Source organism: Sceloporus occidentalis, unplaced genomic scaffold (assembly GCF_023333645.1).
Source record: "Sceloporus occidentalis isolate IW3139 unplaced genomic scaffold, rSceOcc1.0.p SCAF_43, whole genome shotgun sequence".
NCBI lineage: Eukaryota > Metazoa > Chordata > Lepidosauria > Squamata > Phrynosomatidae > Sceloporus > Sceloporus occidentalis.
Window position 1 is genome coordinate 5,084,449 of NW_028317023.1, and position 20,164 is coordinate 5,104,612.

General features: G+C 36.9%; 2 protein-coding genes across 3 annotated transcripts in view; one reads left to right on the forward strand and one right to left on the reverse strand.

Annotated features, from left to right (window-relative positions):
• Positions 1-1,268: 1,268 nt before the first annotated feature.
• On the forward strand, positions 1,269-3,059 carry LOC149289751 (kelch-like protein 34). Its single transcript, XM_089490265.1, has one exon. The coding sequence runs from the start codon at positions 1,269-1,271 to the stop codon at positions 3,057-3,059; it is 1,791 nt and encodes a 596-aa protein (XP_089346391.1).
• An 8,861-nt stretch (positions 3,060-11,920) lies between these two features.
• LOC149289752 (connector enhancer of kinase suppressor of ras 2-like) overlaps positions 11,921-20,164 on the reverse strand; it is a 141,449-nt gene continuing 133,205 nt past the window's right edge. For both annotated transcript variants that reach the window (XM_089490196.1, XM_089490195.1), the window contains 2 exons: positions 14,992-15,185; positions 11,921-12,136 (listed from right to left, as the gene is read on the reverse strand). In XM_089490196.1, the coding sequence (XP_089346322.1) occupies positions 11,921-12,136; positions 14,992-15,185 (410 nt within the window). The remainder of the gene's footprint in view (positions 12,137-14,991; positions 15,186-20,164) is intronic.

Sequence of the window (20,164 nt, forward strand, 5' to 3'; positions counted from 1 at the left end):
CACTTATGTGTTGCTAATAGAAGTCCTGTATGCTCCTCATCATTTCTGTTGTATGTTGTTGGCTTCTGGAGGCACATAGGTGGACTTGTGATGCATTGAGGTTGTGTGCAGGAGTGCGGGGGGGGGGGGTCCTTGGGTAAGCACTCCTTAAAGTGTCCAAATAAAATTACTTAATGTCGATACATAAAGTATAAAATTCAATCATGCATATTTTATTTGCAGTGATAACATACCCTGTGCTCTGATTCAGCAGGTGTAGTCAGAAACATGTGCAGACATCCTCCTTCTTATTTCCTATTCCTACTCATTTAGGCTAATTAATATACGGTAAGTGGCTTTTCAATGACCACTTCTATATTCCTCCTCAATTTAGACACATGTGGTATACAAAATATGAATATCTCCAATTATTTTTTTATTCCCCTGATGTTCACCTCTAAATCTAATAAATATCTTTCTAGGATAATATCTTCCTTTTTCCTGTTCAACTAAGATATGTGTGTAGATATGTGTAATATATATATATATATATATATATATATATATTTATATATATAGCATTGCAGGTACACTAAAACAATGCACTTTGAAGTATGTCTATTATAGTTAGGGTTATGTAAACAAGCCACTAGTTGGGCCGCACACATGCGTCTCACAGTTTGTTGTGACCCAACACCTCTTCCAATCCCACAGCCAGCTCTGATCTTGGAAAGCTATGCGGTGTTGTCTTGTGTTTGCATTCTATTCCTGTAACTGGGAGTTGTGATGAGATCATTCACACAGGAGCAGAGATACACATGTCAAACTATAGCAGTGACTAATCAGGATATGTACTATTTGCTTCTAAATTCGGCGTGTCCGCATCTAATCCTCGGCTGTTGATTTGATCTTTAAACAAATGCTTACAATTAGAGAAACAAAGGGTCATCCAGAAAACACCGAAGCAGAGGGTTGGGTGTTAGATGCCACTTTATCCTGTGGACTACGAGGACGACAGTGTCTTGAGAAAAAGCAGGAAGAACCTTCATGTTCTGGACAATACAGAGAAAAATGAATTGAAGGAGTTTCAAACAAGAAGGGGCAAAGCTTTCACTTTACATACATGGTCACCAACTTACCCAAATGGCTATTTGAGGTGAGAAATAATGTATCTAACCAGACTAAAAAAATATTCTCAGTTTTTTTGCTGTTTTGCTGATGTGAAACTGGTGCTTCTAAAACAAAACTTTGAACGAGAAGACATCACATTATCCTGATCATTATGCATCATGAGTTATTTTTTGGCCTTCTGCAAGTCCCATCGCGGGCTGGTGTTCACACAATACCAGATGCTAAGAGCTCAAGGACATTTGTGTGATGTTTGTTTAGTAGTGGATGGACACGAATTCCATGCACACAAGTCTTTTTTGGCTTGTTCAAGTGACTATTTTAGAGCAATGTTTAAGGAATACACCAAGGAATCTAAGGCCTCTATCATCCATCTTAATGTTATCTCAGCAACAGGATTACAAATCATTTTGGATTTTATTTACACGTCGTGGCTTTCGCTTTCCATGAACAACTTGGAAGACACTTTGGAAGCTGCATGCTACCTACAAGTCACGGATGCTGTACCACTGTGTAGTCAGTATCTAATCAGTAACTGTGACTTGGGAAATTGCTGTTTTGCTGCCAACATAGCATCAAAATTCTATCTTTCAGATGCATTGGTAGAGATGGAGAAGTACATTATTAATAATCTCTGGGTGCTTTTACAAGAGGATATAGAGAAAACAGAGCTCCTTGAATTAAACATAAAGTCAATGATAAACCTGATAAAATCAAATGATATCCCAAAGGTGCACGAGAAAAGTTTGTTGACTTTAATTCTAAAATGGCTTCAGTATGATAGGACCAGGCACTTATATGTCATGGTTCTATTTGAAAACATTCGATATGCGTTGTTGCCACTGGATGCTCTACGTAAACTTTATACTCAGACCGACGTTCCTTTGACTGCTTCCATCAAAAACCTCATCATCAAAGCAATAAATTACCATTCGATTCCCACAAAACAGCCAGTTTTGCAAGACAAGTATAGCACCCTGCGTAATCACAAAGGATGGATTCTCCTAGTCGGAGGAGACGCTAATGGAGACCTTGTTGAAAATGTGCTTGGATTTGATGTGTATACTCACAAGTGGCGGATGGTAACAAATTTGCAAATGAAAGTACAACTTCACAGCATTTGTGTGATTGGTAACTTCCTCTATGTTCTTGGGGGAGAAACTCCAAAACATGGCACAGAGGGCACCACTTCGTTGACTGTTACCAATGTTGTTTACCGCTATGACCCAAGGTTTAACCAGTGGATGGAGGTTGCTAGCATGTTAGAGAAAAGAGCACAGTTCTCCTGTTGTGTTGTAGAGAATGACATCTATGCCATAGGGGGCAGAGGAGAAAATGAGGCCATTGTTTCGTCTGTGGAAGTCTATAACGTCAGTAGGAACATCTGGACAAAATCCAAAGAGCTGCCTTGTAAAACCCATGGGCATGCAAGCACAGTGTACAAAAATGTAATTTATATATCGGGTGGTAAGTGTGCTGGTCAGGTAAATAGTAGTAAGGATATGTATTCTTTTAATAAGTTAGAGGGCCAATGGAAAAAACAAGCTCCTATGTCTATTGCACGGTTTGGACATCATATGGCAACTGTAAATGATACCTTATTCACATTTCTAGGTATTTATGAACCATTTTCTGATATCGAAAAATACGATCCGCTGCACAACCAGTGGAGCCGTTTGCGACCAATGACGTTTGACCGGTTTTGCTACGGGTTAGCAGTAGTGGAACAAACGGTGTTGCTTCTTGGGGGTAAGAAGTGGCAAGAAGGTCAAGAGGTAGCCACTCAAAATATCGTAGGTTATGATGCAGAAAATGACTGCTGGGAAGAAATATGTAGTTTGGCCTTTCCATTTTCTGGTTTAAAATGTGCAATACTTCAGCTATCAGAATCAGAAGTAACATTAAACGACCAAGAAAAGAAATTGTATCCTCCGATGACTAATAAAAATTAAAAACGCAAGACCAATTATGAATCATATAGACCTGGCCTATGTGATAATGGCACGTAACACAATCTATAGAACAGCATGGTGACAACATGTACATGCCTTATCACAACAAATTAGATACCCTATATATATTAAAAAGATTATCCTTTCCAAAGGGCCCAAGAGGTAACCACCAAAACCCAATCGTCCTATTCATCATCTTTAGCATGATCACTGAATGTGCTTTTTGTAAAATAGGTATTAGTGCAACTCTTACGAACCAACAACTTAAAGTAATTATATGCATTGCATCCCGCATTTTGCTTTAGAAAACATTGTAATTGTTCGTTTTTTTCTGACACAGTGAGTGTGAATTCTGCTAACGGATATAAATGGTTTGGCTAGCGCATTTCTCTGTATGCACATCAAGCCCAACAAACCTTTACATTCCAGGTATATTTGGATGGATTGCACTTCTCGCTTTCCATGTGGAAAGCAAGTTTTAATCTGTCAACCTCATAGCTTTTTGCATAACTAATTTGTTACCTTTAGCCATTGCTTCTACTTTTTTGCATTCTGTGTAACTGTTAAGCGTTTGGTTTAAAAGTAAAAGACTGAGGTATGTGGCAAAAGATGGCAAAACTAGAATATGAATGTATTTTCCCCCCACCCTCATCTTCCTGCAGAGGAGAGCAGTAAGTTAAGAAAAATGAGAAACAATGACTTCATGAGGAGGAATAACTAATGCATATTCCAGGTTAGGATGGGTGCTCCTATGGTAAACACAACAAAGTGGGATTATAGTAGATGCGTTGATTATTTTAATCTGTAAACGCAATTACATGAAGGTTTGTAAAGTACTTAAGTGAAAAATTTACTGGAAAAGGGCTGTTTTAATAAGGGTTATGGCTCATGTATTATTTTTGTGAAATGTGTTAAATATTATGTATAGCTCTAACTAGTACTAACAAGCAGGTTCTGAAATTGATGAAATGTACATTTGTATAGGTTAATACATTAAACGTAGACAATGATAAAGTTTCATATAAAACAGCAATTAGCATTTTAAAAAGTGTAACTGATTTTGTAATACAGTTTAATGTACAAGACAAATATATGTCACATCGCATCTGTACTGAAAAAGGATCACCTTCTTCATATTTAGTCACATGAACTTAAAGGGGCAGTAATACCTATTTTCTAACAGGCGATAGTGATAGCTGATTAAAATTCCACAAGGCTACCGAGTGCTTCCTAGATGTACTGCCAGGTTGCCAAGGTGTATATGTGTGTGTCTGTGTGTAAATGGGGGGATCCAATAGGTTTTTGCATAGTGCTTCCTAAGTGGGCCGCATAAATGTTGTAACTAGAGCATTTACTCTATGGAGATCTGTTCTTAGCCAGCAAAGACCACAGTAGCTCTTTCTCCACACGATGAGCCCTTCTGAGGTAGAGCGTCAAGATATAACATCCACCGCTCTGCGCAGAGGACACATTGTGCACGGAAGAGGACCCCCTCCAAAAGGCATGTCCTGGGGGCATAAGTTCTCACAGCCTTTATTACACATCTTTGGATGAGACAGCAGTTTAAACAATGGTGCAGAAGTTAAATGGTATATACATTATAACATAAGAGGCATTATTACTCAAATGAAAAGGAAACGTGACTGTTACATATAAAGTACATGTATATGCCCCTAAGCAGTAGTACAGGGAAATCTGAAGCACAGAATCCCACTATTAACATTGTAGTTGAGTTTTCTGATCACACCACAGCCAGCTGTTTGAGATGAGATTAGGCGTAATCATATGTGATTGCCAGTAATATAAAATGATGTGATGCTTATAATGCTGTAATACAATGTTTATTTTCTATACTCTTCGTGCTATCTCGCCATGTACAGATATGGATAACGTGGCACAAATTGATTCCTGAAACCTCTTGTTTTATTTAAAGGTCAGTACTGCTAGCAAAAAAACAGCTCTTGGGTAAAAGAATATGATAATAAAGTACTACACCTCTGAGAGATGAGCCTAGAACAAAATGCCAAACACAGAAATCATACATGGCACAGAAGTGTATTACTTTGTCCTTAAGCCACACGTCCTCTGTTTTAAAGCAAGCCTACTGTATCCTTCTTCTTTGTGCCACTTGATGACAAGTGTAGGAATCTCTTGGCCTTTAAACACAAGTTAAAAGAAAATATCTCCCTGACCTAATTATGCGTGGTATCTAGCACAGAGAAAGGTTCTTTAGCAAATAATATTTGGGTCTCTTCTGCATGTGAAACCGATCCATAAACGTATACTATAGAGCGATCCGAGGCTAATCTTCTTAAAGCTTGTTTTATTATAGATGATTCTTTCCTTATATTCCACATATTTAATGAAGTCTGTAGACGTAAATCCGCACTGATGTGTATCAGAACGTTTAAACTAGGCACTAACCATACCTATGATATCACCTGCTTCTACAAGGGTATTTTATTCTGTATGAATACACAAGAATACATACCATCTTCATGTTATATTGGCAAATCATACAGTTTTTGTTGATGTTCACATATTATCGTGACACATGGCACAGATATATTGTATGGTATGAATTGGTGGATGCTTACATGAACGCATCTACTCCTAGGGGTCCAGGTCTTCCACCATGTTTTCAGAAAGATACCTTTGTACATTGTTTGATAATATATTGTGTTAATCGGCTGCATGTGCCTGTACAGTACAGTATATTATGGTACATACGCTGCGAAAAAGCTTCTTCTGACACGAGCAAATGTAGTTTTTTTTATTATTCCAAAAGAATCGTAGAACAGTATTTTTGCAATTGTGATCATATAATAAATAAACCATTATTTGACATTGTTTCTTTGATCTCAAAAACAAGTTTCAACACATATTACATGAGCATGAGTTATTTCGATAAATTATTTTAGTTTCTGCTAGGAAAATGATACAAAACCAAATTAACAATATTTATTGTACTGGCATGTAATCATGCATAAAAGTAAATGCTTTTCCCCATAAAACTATTCAAATAGTAGAGCCCTGGAACTCATTTTTCCAATGAAAATTAAATATTTATGCATGGCAAATTTATATTGTGATTAAGCTATACACAAGAAAGGCCACTCATCTCCTGTGCAAGTATGCAATGTTTATAAAACATTAATAATCCAATGGCAATAAAACCAATACGGGGAAAAAAATCCATTATATAAGTTTCTATGACAAATAACTACTGGCACATTTCTAAACTCAAAAGTTTAAGTACATTCAACGAGCCGCTCAAGCGGTTTTATAAAGACGCTAAAACCTTTGTTTCACAAAAGATATAATACATTAAGTTCTGCTATATGCACTAGAATGGTCTCTGGCAATAGGTGTATGATGCCGTCCTGAAATTCAACTTTTCAGTCATCCAAAAAAACAATTTTCCCAGTTCTAGACGGAATGATTGTATATGAATACTCACATCCTGGAGACATGCAAGTATAATGAAAATATCGAAATATCTAGAAGAAGGTTCATGTAAATTAACCAACATAGAAAGAAGTTCTATAGGTGGGCAAAAAAATCTATTTTGCCAAATGAAAGTATGGCTTTTATCGTGAAACCTCACAGGACAGTATATGAATACACAGTGGCTGCATTACGCAGGCTACTAAAGCCGGATTGGGGGGGGGCTCATTTGACCCTGAAATACTAGCACTGCCGCACTTAGGGGCTCCAGAAGGTCTCGATTTGGTACAACGTGTACAATAGGAATTCTGCTTTCTATAGAACCAATAAATAATTAAAAGGACTATTCACAGGGCTTTCTATTGATCAGTTTCTGACAATGAGTAATGAACAGATATAGGAAATGTAGTATGTACTTCACCTAAAGGTTTGCCTCGCAATTACTTAAAATGTACATGAGCAAGACTAGCAATGTAACATATAACCTACACACCTTCCTTGTATAACATTCTCCTGAAAATGTAGGCTAAGTACTTTGATCGTATCTTTTTTTTTTTAGTTAAGGACACTTAAAAATATACATTCTTGCACAGCACCAATATTTTGAAGTTAAGCCGTACAGAAATGTTTTTATAAAGTGTCCCAATTGAAGGGCCACAAAATAATAAATCAAGCTTTTTAAAGTTTGTGTTTTCCTGTTTTTCAATTTTTGCCATTGCTTTAGAGATATTTGAAGTATTATTTTTTATTATAGCAAATCATAACATCCCCTGTTATACAGAAATACCCCATATCCACAGTTTACACTATGGAGGGTCCAAATGCTTCCTTACACAAGACAAATAGAGTTGATTTCTTTAATAACTTTGGACTTAGGGGCAGCAACGTTTTTTTTCACTTAAACGTTATATTTTAGCGACGGGGGTACAAAGTGTTAGGGCATTTATTTCATAATAATAATTTCCTTTTTTGAGGGAGATTACTAGGGGTGTATACATGTTTTATGGTGTGTGTCTAGGAGGAGCTTGGGGGGTCCCAACCGTATGTCTCGAAGGAGGCCCCGGCATTTTTTGTTACGCCAATGAGTAGAGTGGTGGCGGCATGTGTGTATTTATGTATGTGTACTGTTTTGTTAAGAGTCTGTGTGTATTTTATATATAATTGTACACACTAACATTATACATACACATTGTATACATATGGTGTAGACACACAATGCGTGTGTATATCCGCATGTAGCGTTACAGTGTGTATGTATCCGTGCATAAGGGTTAGTATGCCTGTGCATGAGTGTATGGTGTTTGCATGTGTGTGTATATGTGTTAATGTAAGGTGGTAATGTTTGCGAGCATTTGATGTTAGCATGTGTGTGTCAGAGTATAATGTTATTGTGAGTTTGTGTGTCAGGGTATGGTGTTGGAGTGTCAGGGGTGTCCCTAGGTTTAGTGGTGCCTTGGAGGGGGAGGGGAGCAGGTGAAATAAGGTGTGTTTATTTAAGTGGCAGAGTGAATGGATGCTAAAGCAAGTTTTGGTGTAAGTATGTATGCATGTTATTTATAGGGGACCTTGAAGAAATATTGCACAAAAAAGCCTCTAACCCTAAGCTTCCCTCTGTTCTCCTAAGGTGTGTTTATGGGAGGATCTTAAAACGGAGTAATGGGTTGAGCAATGGGAGAGACATCAGGGCCTATGCGTTAACCACGTATTGTTTTTTTTTCATTTTTATTGGAAAATTGTGAAACTCTGTTTATTTAATACAATGATGCTTAAAAATGTTGTAAGTGTATCAGTGCTTTGGACTCGGGGTCAACGATGCAGGCTTCTGTGCAGAGCAGAAAATACAGACTTGATCCCCAGTGCATCGGAAAGGAGATCTTCACACTGAAGCAAAAAACACTTTTACGTCTTGTTTTTATTAAAAAAGGGAACATCAATATGGCTGTGAACAAAATATTGTGACATTAGGTTTGTAATGATAAGTAGGATTTTCCTTAAAGGCCTGGGGTCTCTATTATATTGCCATGCATGGAAAAGTGCTTGTTTTTAAAGTGGATATTTCCCTTTTCCGGTTTCATCGTTTAGTACACCAAATAAATGTATGCAATGCAATTATTTTAAACTGAAAAACACAAAACATAAGCTATATCACATTTTGAGAAATTCGTTTAGCTATTAGTTGTGAGGGTTTTAAGGACATGGGTGGTAATGATCTATAATGGACATATCAATACATATGCGGGTGCCTAAATCAGAGAGAGCTTGTGTTTACCTCTGCTGTTTGAAGGGATTGTGTTATATAGTACTCTGTTGATTACAGGAAAATAAACCTATGGCTTTACCTACAAATGCTCCCAGTCAGTTACCCGGCTGTTGTATCAGAATAGGTGATTTGTGCGCATAATACCCTTTTCTTTCTAAAAAATGTGCTTCATTGACTTGTACACTCAATGTACACTAAAATAAAACTGTCAATAGTCTAGCACTATTCTGGTAAAGTAAACAGAGCGAAAGATTTATGTCAAAAGAGACAAATCCAGATGTTTCCTGAACTACAATCCTAATAGATTGTAAGCAGGTGTGACCCTAGGGTTAGTGGTGCCTTGGTGCGATATTTGGCATTGCCCTGTAACAAGAACACATACACATACTAACACGCAAAAACACCCAACCACACTAGCACCATGCACTTCAATATATATACACACACACACACACACACACATATAACCTCCCTGCTCTCCGATGCACTACTAACCCTAGGCTAAAGCCATACTTTAAAACATACACGTTATCACCCACCCATGCACACATGCTTACACTGTACATTAACACACACACTAATGGCTGACACTCTTATATGCTAACACCATATACGGTAATAGCACACACACCATACAACACAACCATGCTTAAACTTACAGCAAAACACACTCTACTAACATGTACTTACATACACTCTGCATTCTGCAACCTCATACACTGACACACACTCACTTTAACAACATACCCTTACATATACATACACACTTTCATTATCTATAATCCATGCACCTCACATTGTTCACACTCCCTGTCACTCCCCTCACTCTTACCTTGTGTAAAGCCCTCTCTTCTTCAAAAACCTGCTAACATTTCATAAAAGAAATGTAATGTAACATGCACCTGGCATATTGCTCATGACACAACTAGTCTTGGAATGTTTAAGTTAACAAATAATGCCTTGAGCACACCCTTACTTCTCATACACAAAAAACAGATTTGGGGGTTTCATTACCTTGTTTCACACACACACACACACACACACACATATATATATATATATTCTATATATTACACACACACATTTTGAACATACACAAACACAGTGGCGAGAAAAAGTAAATGAAACCTTTGGAATTACCGGCATTTATGAATAAATTTGTCTCAAAATATGATGTTATCATCTTATGATTCATGATCTTACAATAATGAACAAATGCATTCTGTTTATTACTAATAACACAAAAATCACTGTATTGTTCTTGTCCATATTGAATACATGATTCAAACATTCACAGCCTGGGTTGGAAAAAGTATGTAAACACCTAGGCTAATCACTTCAACAAAAGCTAATTGGAATCAGGAGTTAGCGAACCTGGAGTCCAATCAATGAACCAGTATCGGGGTGTGTTTTAGAGCTACTTTGGCATGAACACATTTTGAGTTTGCTATTCTCAAGAAGCACCTGCTGATGTTAATCATGCCCCGGAAAAAGAAATCTCTGAAGACCTACAATCAAAAATTGTAGATTTGTATAAAACTGGAAAGGGTTAAAGTAATCTCAAATAGTTCATATTCATCCGTCCACAGTACTGTAGCTACTCTCCCTAGAAATGAAATGACTCCAAGGGCACAAAGCAGAAAGACCAATGAGGTAAAAGAACCCTAGAGTAAAAACTAAAGGCTTGAAGGAATCATTGGAACTGATTAACATTTTCAATGTGCAGGAAGGAGCATCATGCTTAGCTGCCTCAGGGCCTGGACAACTTGCCATCATTGAGGGGACAATGAATTCCCAAGTTTATCAAGGTATCATACAGGATAATGTCAGGGTGGCTGTCTGCCAGCTTAAGCTCAGTAGAAGTTGTATAATGCAGCAGGACAATGACCCTAAACATCAAGTAAATCTACCACAAACTGGTGTTAAAAAAAGAGAATCTGCTTTCGCAGTGTCCCAGTGAGAACCAAACCTTTATTAGAGATGCTGTGAAATGACCTCAAGAGAGACGTTCCTACCAGACATCCTAAGAATATGGCTGAGCTTAAGCAGTACCGTAAGGAAGAATAGTCTACAATTGCTCCTGAGCATAATGCAGGCTCGATCTGCAGCTACCGGAACAGCTTGTTTGAGGTTATTGCTGCCAAAGGAGGTCCGACCAGTTATGAAATCCAAGGGTTCACTTACTTTTTTCACCAGTACTGTGAATGTTTAATGAGTGTGTTTAAGGAATAAAAGATCATTGTTTATGTTATTAGCTTTAACACATTGTGTTTGTCTATACTTGTGACTTAGATCAGATCACATTTTATGAACAATTAATGCAAAAAAAACCAAAACCCACCCAAAACAGGTAAATTCCAAAGGCTTAATTTACCCTTTCTTGCCACTCTTAAATTAGAAGGGTATATGAATGTGTAAAAAACAATACAGTAGCTCATCTGATTTATTTATATTGAGTTCTTTGCTGTATTTGATTTTTTTATACCATACTTTGGTAAAACTGAAGGTAGTTCTTGGGAGACTTTCAAATATAATTGCACTACAAAAATGGAATACATAAAGTATTAGGATTATTATTATTAAATGTCTTTGGATATCCCAGAGTGTACAAGGGTGAAACTATTGTATGGCTAATACATATTAAGATCTACTACTTGTATTATAAAATAATCAATTTCTCCAATCTTGCCCCGTGCTACTTTTTAATATTTTATTCTACATTAAATCCTCAAAAATATACCTGTATTTTTTAAAATTTTTAGTGGCCTTTATGCAACATTATAAATATGCCTAATATTATGCCTTTTGTCAAAGTGATGCCTTTATCAAGAATATAATATGACTGTTTAGCAGGATCACCTTGGATTTATATATAATTATAAAATTAAGTACATATATGAAGCCCTAAAAAAAACAGCTTCCTATGTATAGCTCTGTCAACAATTTATATATTTTATTTATTAGTTTCTTTTTAACCACAAGATTAACACAAAACTGAGCACTAATAGCATAGAAAATATACAAATGCCAATAAGAGATACTGGCAATACCATTTAAGATTTACTCCACTTAGATCAGCAACATTAAAATAGATTTTTAGCAGACTTTCCATATATTAATAGAAAACTTCAAATCTTTCCAGGGATAAAGACAATTATACATGCGTTTCAATATATGAATGCGTGTGTGCTAGAGACTGAATAAGGGCGTCTACTTCGGAAGAGACACTTTCACAGTCCTTCGTGTTACTTTTTTGACAGATGTCTGAAAAAAGGTCCAGGTAAAGTTGCTTCCATTCTTGAAAGTCCTTAGATGTCAAATCTGGAGTCTCCAGAACCTTATCAATAATAGCTACCTCTCCTTCTTTGGCCTGAAAAACACAAAACATTTATTTTATTTTACTTACTGGTACATAATTAAAATTCATCAATAAAATATAATAAAGAAATAAAAATTCAATTCACTGTGCATCATAAATATCCCACTGTTTTCAACATTCCAATTTAAAAATCAGCATCTAAGTTAGATGAACAGCAATGTTTGAAGAACATAAATGATCATAATTTTCATCACGAGCTACTCTACTGACAAATCAAAATGTCTCATTACATAACACATTAGACAAACCTGTTTATACAAATATTCAAATGAATATCTCAGGGAACATATCACTTCAGGTTAAATGAAAAAAGACAACAAAAATAATATAATAAGTAAAAGTGAATAGAAACATTAGAAAACTAATTCTTAGTACAGTTGAATGCCTGAACATCTCCAGACATGGTCTATTTAATCATATAAAAGTCCCATTCATCTGTCACAATAACAGACACTGATAGGTTTGTCATCATAGAAACTGAAAAAGCTTTAAAGTTTTTTGTGTTTTTTTGTGTGATTAAACCTTCAGAAGAAATAAAATCTTTAAGTCAAAAGCTGAAACTGAGCCACACTTGTGAAATGGTGTCAATTTTTTGTTGCTATCACATTGTTGCTTTGTTTGGCGACACAGATTAGAAGTAAATATGCGTACCGAGCTAAAAAAATAAATGTTGACATCCCAAGCAATGCATTTTTATGCATTTAACTAGACTTAAAGAAAACTCTGATGATCCTAGGAGTGCAATAAAATATATACCACTTAACATGATTTGCTCCCAGCAAGCTATTTCTTGCATACTCACAGTGCTACCATACTACCAGTGCTGCCAATAATTACTCTGCATTCTCAAAAAGATTTAAGCCTTATTCACTGCACCATGGATCTGCAGGTAAATGAAGCATTTCACCCCACTGTAAATCTCTCAGGTGTTCCTCCTTGAAAGGGAAGTCAAATCCCTATCTCTTTTCTAGAATGTATTCCGTGTACGAGTCATTTCACAGAGTTCTACAACCCTAATAGTCACAACAATGCATAATGAAACAGCAGGCAATGCGTTAATTAAATTGTGCAAATAAAATACATTCAATTACATAAAAATAATTAGGTCACTCAGTAACAAATATCTGTAAAGGACTACTTGCCAGTCACATCTCTATCAACACTCTCAAAAACAAAAGTGTCCCTCGTTGGCTAATCCAAATGTTTAGTTGTATGTCATTGACTTTATTAACAGTTAATAGACATTCGTGGGAACTTTATAGGGTAGGGTTTGTGAAGAGTCAGGGGTAGTCACGAGCAGAGCTAGCCCCATACAGCTTTTAGCCAAACACTCTCCTGCCTGGAGAAAGAAGAAACTGAACTGGAGAAGCAGAGCATCAAACGGAGACTCCACGTTGGAAAGTTCTATGTAAAGTTCACCTTAGCTAAGCTCGACCTGTATAATGTATAGTTACTGTACAAGGAGGAAATCTTCCCACATTACATATGTTTTATGCAGCCCATTATGCAGTATTCTTGCATGGCATGCCCACTGATCTGGGACCAGCTTGGTAAACAAAATGGGATCCTGTACCCGAAAAGCTATCCAAAGCAGGCCCGGACCATCCTTCCATATGTACTAGATTTGCCCGTCTGCACTCTACGTGAGCCTAAAAATATAATGTGCGGCTTCTGGTGTCCAGCCATCAGCTGTGCTTACAACATTAGGCTGCCACCAGTTTTAAAGTGCCAAGGCTGCCATGTTATCCCTAGTCAGGACCTGATCACCAGTAACGGTGCGATAAAGTAGGGCAGTGAGAACTTATGATTGAGACGATGAGTGCAAATTCTGTATCTATCCAGGGTGGACAGCAATTCAAATTACACTTTTCAGCACGTGATAAAGATTTAAAAAATGAAATGACATTATCAATTGTGAAGAGCATAGAGATATTATATTAAAACACAAGAACAACTCAGTTAGTATTTAAATACAGAGTAGGAAGTGTTTTTTTCTGATAATAGAAGCTTAGATAAGAGACTTGTAATCATGTTACATGCTTAGGAAAATAATCTTGCACATTATTTATATAATTACATATTAAGGCATAACAGTAGCAGTGTCAGATTGCCCATCAATGACCTACAAGGCCTTGTTTTCAAAAACACCTTTGATCTGCACCAGTATTTTGGTACCTATAGCAGAATTGACCCTAAAAATAGACATCCCTGCTACAAACCATGAATGGGGGAGTGGACTGATGTCATATCTTGGTGCCTTCTGTCACCCGACAAAAAGAAAATGTGAAAGAGATCTATACGGTAGGGAGCATTTCTCATAGGACCTTACTGCTAGGCAACTAATGGTTGCAACACACAGGAGAACATAACGCTGTGAGCGCCAAACCCCAATAGTGTTTATTCACACGGACCTCTTTAGCTTAATTGTAGTACTAGTAGCAGTTACCCTTGGTAAACACCATACCTTCTCAAGTGTCCCATGTTTGGGACCCAAATCTTACAGCCCTCTTTCTTTCCTGATGCATTTCTTTTCTCAGAAACATTTGGGTAAAGCGCTTCCTCCTACTCATGCCTTTAACCACAGCAACTAAACCAAAAGTGTCTTTCTCTGGCCATTTGAAATGTTGGGTATTTGCAGAGAAGAGTGCTCAGTTTTCTAATTGTCTCATAAATAAAATACTACAGTAATATTTGGGGTCCAAACTGAATTTTTAGGCATCGTCAGTTTTCCAGTTAAATAAAAATGGAGTGTGCATTTAATATTTTTATTTGTGTTTCTAGACTACATTATATTGATTGTAACGAAGCCCAAAATCCACCGTTATTTTTCTCTTCTAAAATCCTACCTTTAAAGTGCTTTTCAAAATTCGCAGTCTGTGAAGTTTTTCATTGACTACCGGATCACTACATCTTTTTATAAATGACTTCTTGTACTCCACTTTGGTTGAAAGTCGTCGATCTCCAAGTGGGGACAAACTTGCCTGCTCCAGGGCCCTGTAGAGATCTTGTAATGAGTCTGCTTGCTTCTCGTTTACAATGTCTGCCATCACGAAAACAGAAGGAATGGAGCAAAAAATTAAATGGTGAGTAAATACAGGCCACTTTTCTGTTGCACTTGTATTTGCTGGTGTGTTAATTGAATTCTCAGGGGCTTAGTCACTAAACCTGAGTCCCAGGTGAGTTTCACACATTTTGACTCACCAACTATGGTAGGGCAAACCACAATGTGTTTCTCTTGCCAGAAGAGCAGAGCTGACACTCTATAATGCACAATTAAATCTGTAGGATTTCTTAGTCATCTCAATAATTTAACTGTGCATTGCACAGGGCTAGCTCTCCTCTTCTAACAAAAGAAACAGTTGGCCTTTCCTAAATCAGGAAGCGGACATGTCCTATCAGTAAATTCATGATTTAGTGTTGTTTAGGCCATGCCAGGTATATTTTCTGCCTATTAATGCAATGTCATTGGTTGCACAAGGAATGTCTATTGAAATCCTCCAAGTAAGAAATAATAGAATTTAAAGTTATTTACTAAATGCTGATTAGCAAGCAACCGTTTAGGATTAATCCATTGTGAAATATCTTTTTTTTATATATAAAATAATGAGTAATAATAATAAACACACAAATGTATACATTTGTGCAGTACAAATCTTTAATTTTAAGAAAGGAATGATGACTATTAAGATTAAGCAACCCAGTAAGAGAATACAATGGCAAGATAAAGTAAGTGAACCCTTTGGAAGTATAAACATTTATGTAGATTTTAAAATATGATATGATCTAAGTTACAATAATGAACAAAGACAATCTGTTTTAGCTAATGACACGCAAATTATTGTATTGTTCATGTCTATATTCAATACATCATTCAGTCACAGTGTGGGTTGGAAAAAAGTATGCAAAAAAGGCTAATCACTTCAACAAAAACTAATAGGAGTCAGGAGTTGGCAATCTGGAATCCAATCAACGAAAAAGCATAGGAGATTTGAAGTAAAGTTAACCCATTAGAGATGCTGTGGAATGACCTCAAGAGAGTTGTTCACACCAGACATCCTAAGAATATGGCTGAGCTTATGCAGTTCTTTAAGAACGAATGGTCTTAAATTCCTTCTGAATGTTGTGCAGGTCTGATGCGTAGTTACCGTAAATGCTTGTGTGAAGTTATTGCTGCTAGAGGAGGTTGGAGCAGTTATTAAATCCAATGGTTCACTTTGTTCCACCAGCACTGTGAATGTTTAATGGGTGTGTTCATTAAAGAAATTAAAGCTAATCAGTGTTTCTGTATTGTTAGCTTAAGAACATTGTGTTTGTCTATACTTGTGATTCAGATGCAGAAGAGATCACATAAAAAGCAACGGTAGATAAAAAACATTCATCCCTTCAAGTCTATGCGTATATTTAACTAAGCCTTATGCCTATCCCACCTTCACTGTATTAACATCTACCACCCCTCTAGCTGATGACTATGTCCTCTTGTCGTAGTCACACCTTTCTTCCAGACTATATATGTCCTTTAACATTTGCTTTTACATTTAATGAACAAGGAATGCAGAAAACCAGGTAATTCCAAAGGGTTCATTTACTTTTTCTTGCCACTGTACATAAGCTTCTTTAAATCTGAACGATAAACAACTGAATAATGGATCATAGATTTATAATAAACCAACAGATTCATAATTGGTTGGTACAAGAGTTTTGTGGTAACCAATTCACATTAAATCCATTTTATGAGGACGCACTCCGCTCCACAGTTCTCTGACATGTTTAATACCACAACACGGACCTTAGTGTACAACACGCTGGGACTATTGCCACATATACATGTCATGCCCTCCAATACTGAACAAAATCACATAAATGAGACTGTCAAAATCACAAGTGCACAGTTGGGGTTTCATTAATGTAAACTGTCAGAAGCCTAATCCTATGTAACATTTTATATACTGGGTGACTAAGAGTGCAATAGGGTTCAACCTCTAAATGCTTCACACCCTATAAATATAAAAACTTATCTTAATTATTATTATTTTTTTTATTTTTCCTTTTCCTCAGTGCTGTACAGCAGACAGACAGAGCATGCAATTCTTTTGACAAAATACACAAAGACAGCACGAAGACTAAACAAAACAGTTGTTGTTTAGATAATGTAGCCTTAATCTAAAAGCTTTTCCCTTCTGCTTTAATCAATAAGAGATGTATGTATTGGGTTCTTCAGATCTCTGAATCAGTTGAAGGGGGAAACAATCCCATAACCTGCACACAGAACTACATAGCTTTGGTTATCCAAGGTGCACAGGCAGTTAACTGACAATTTAGTCCTCAAATCAACATGTTGCTTTTATATGAGCCTAATTTATCATTAGAAATCACGCCTTAAGAAAAAAAGCCACCTTTCAATAAATTCCACTTTCTATGACATCACAATCCCATAGTATTATGAAATCCTTTAACAATGTTAATGCCCAAGGTTATTTCCAGCATCAACTTTTCATTAGCAAATGATTTTGTTAAAGAATTATTCTCAATTTTAGCCCAATAACCTATTTTAGAACAACCAAGCCGGGTAATATTTAACGAATTTCCCCTGCACATGTTTTCCAGTCTACATTACAGATGCTGTCTCTTGGCAGTCGGGAAAAGCTAAAAACCACTCTGGTTGCCTTGGGTATAGCCCATTACTTATAACTGTGGCAGCAAACCTTAGAACTGGCCTTGAGAGTCGTTTAATGGATGGGACATGACCTTTAGTCTATGCAAAGCCAGCTGGATCCACATGGTACTGCATTACGTCATGCGATTCTCAGCTAAGAGGCTCTTACATGTTAAATGTCAAATGGTGTCCATAGCCAGACATAGCTGTATTACTCACCACTTAAACCCTAAGGACCAATTTCGATCATTGTGTACTTGATATTTTAGTAGCAGATCATAGCAAGGGCATAAAATCTCACACCATGGTCATTTTGATTGTATTTAAAGGTTAATGACAAAATGCTTTTAAAAATTGTATACATCTGAGGAAAAAACAAAACGTGTCTAATCCTCCATACAAGTGTGCCTGCCATATTAGGCCCTCGTCCTACAATTTTCCAGGAAGCAGACAGGGGTCTGCCAATATGCCATTTTCATTTGTGTACTTTGGAGCCTGACAGAGACAGACAGAATGTTGGCAACAATGTGAGTAACACACTTAGCTATATCATATTCAGCTCTGGCAATTATGACAACATTTAATCCCGGCAAATCTGTAAAGATTTGCAATCTTTAAAAGCTGGAACGACCCCTTCCTTTTAACCTCTCAACAATTAATAAATCAGTAGCAGGAAAGTTGAAATTATTAGATTTTCCAAGCCAGTGATGTAGCCGACTGGTGATAAGCACATTACATGCCAGTAGATTGTGCAGAGTCCCCCCCCATGCATTTGCAAATGCTACATCACGTTAAATGTAAGAGACCCCATGGATATCATAAGCCCCGAATCCGCCGGGTCGCTCCCCGCCCATTTTCCCTCTTAAATGGGGGTGTTTCCCATTTAGCGCCATCAGAGGGATCGCCCACCGACGTCAGTGGGCAGTCCTCGCTGTGTCTCGCAAGGGAAGGCTCCCGGAAGCTGGAGCTCAGAAGTTCCCAGGTATGCATATGCATCAAGGTGCACTGATGACCCCACTCAACTGAAATCAACACATATCATCTCAATGGAACAATCATGTTTTTCTGTCTTTTTGTATTTGTTTGAGAGGCCATGGTTCACTTGGTTTTGCTTTCTATGATGCAGGAAACAGAAGCTGAGGAGATTTGTTTGCAAGTATAGTAGGATATGGCCCAATTGAAAAAATATTCCTAATTTTGTCTTTTGTTGTTCGGGTTCAATGCTTCTGCTATCTAAATTACTATGGAGAACACCTCAGTAAGACAACTCATTACTTACATAACCAAGGTCAAGCATGTATATGTCACACGGGTATTAGTCACTGATGATGCATGAAGAGCTAAAACAGATTTCCTTGGTGATGGTAAAAGAAAAACACCATGAATTTTAGTGAAGGAATTCTATGCAAACTAAAGCAAAACACAGCAGTTAAGCTGAAATGAAAGACCAGGATCTGATGTTTCTAAGACACCAGTGTTTCCGTAGCAACTGTCAAAGTAAAAATAAGTGTACATCATACTTGTTATTAAAGCACAATAGTTTTATAGAAAAGCAAAGAACGCAGACATGATGTGCTAGAGATGTTTAGAAACGAATGCTGGAACATTGTAATACCCTTTTAAGCGGATGTAATGAGCAATTATGACAAGCAATATCACAAAGGGGTCAATTTTTGTGTCAGGAAACATCCAGTTCCAGAAGGCATCCTACTAAAAACTACTTTGTTAGGGGGTCATGGGCTAGTCACAGAAATCCTTTGATCCCCCCGACCGGCCCAGGGACCTATAAATGTAAAACCTTGCATGTACCCCCCTGAAATGCTGGGGGTTATAGAAAACTGAAATCTGTGGGAAACCAGATTTCTGGATTTTAGTCTACAAAGGATAAGAAGGAATTAGCATTTTGGTAGGTGGACAATGAATTACTGCTTGCTGTAGCAGCAAGTACCTAAGGGATGTGTGTCTCTTCCTAGCTCATGTATATTTTTCATCTTCAATAAAATATATTTGACAAGTACATCAACTAGATTTGTTTGCGGGGGTGTGTGTGGGTTTTTAGAAATGTTGCAGAATACAGCTTAAATATAAAAAAAGTGTTTTGGCAGGTTTGTCCACTGCTTTGCCAGAGAACCGAGACTCGTCGGTGTATAATAATACTAATATTTTTATATTTTTCTAATAACTTTGTAATAACTCTGTAATAAGACTATAATGTAACACTTTGGCAGAATATTGGCCAGTGAGGTGTAACTTGACATCATTCCAATCTAGAACCATTACAGGTTTTAGTAATTTCAAAATATGGTATGAGCTGTCATTTTGCTTTAGTACAAAGTATATTTGTATGAAAATAACAGTATGAGACC

Coding starts and splice junctions, on each gene's coding strand:
- LOC149289751 (XM_089490265.1), top strand. CDS start 1,269: ATGAGTTATTTTTTGGCCTTCTGCAAGTCCCATCGCGGGCTGGTGTTC.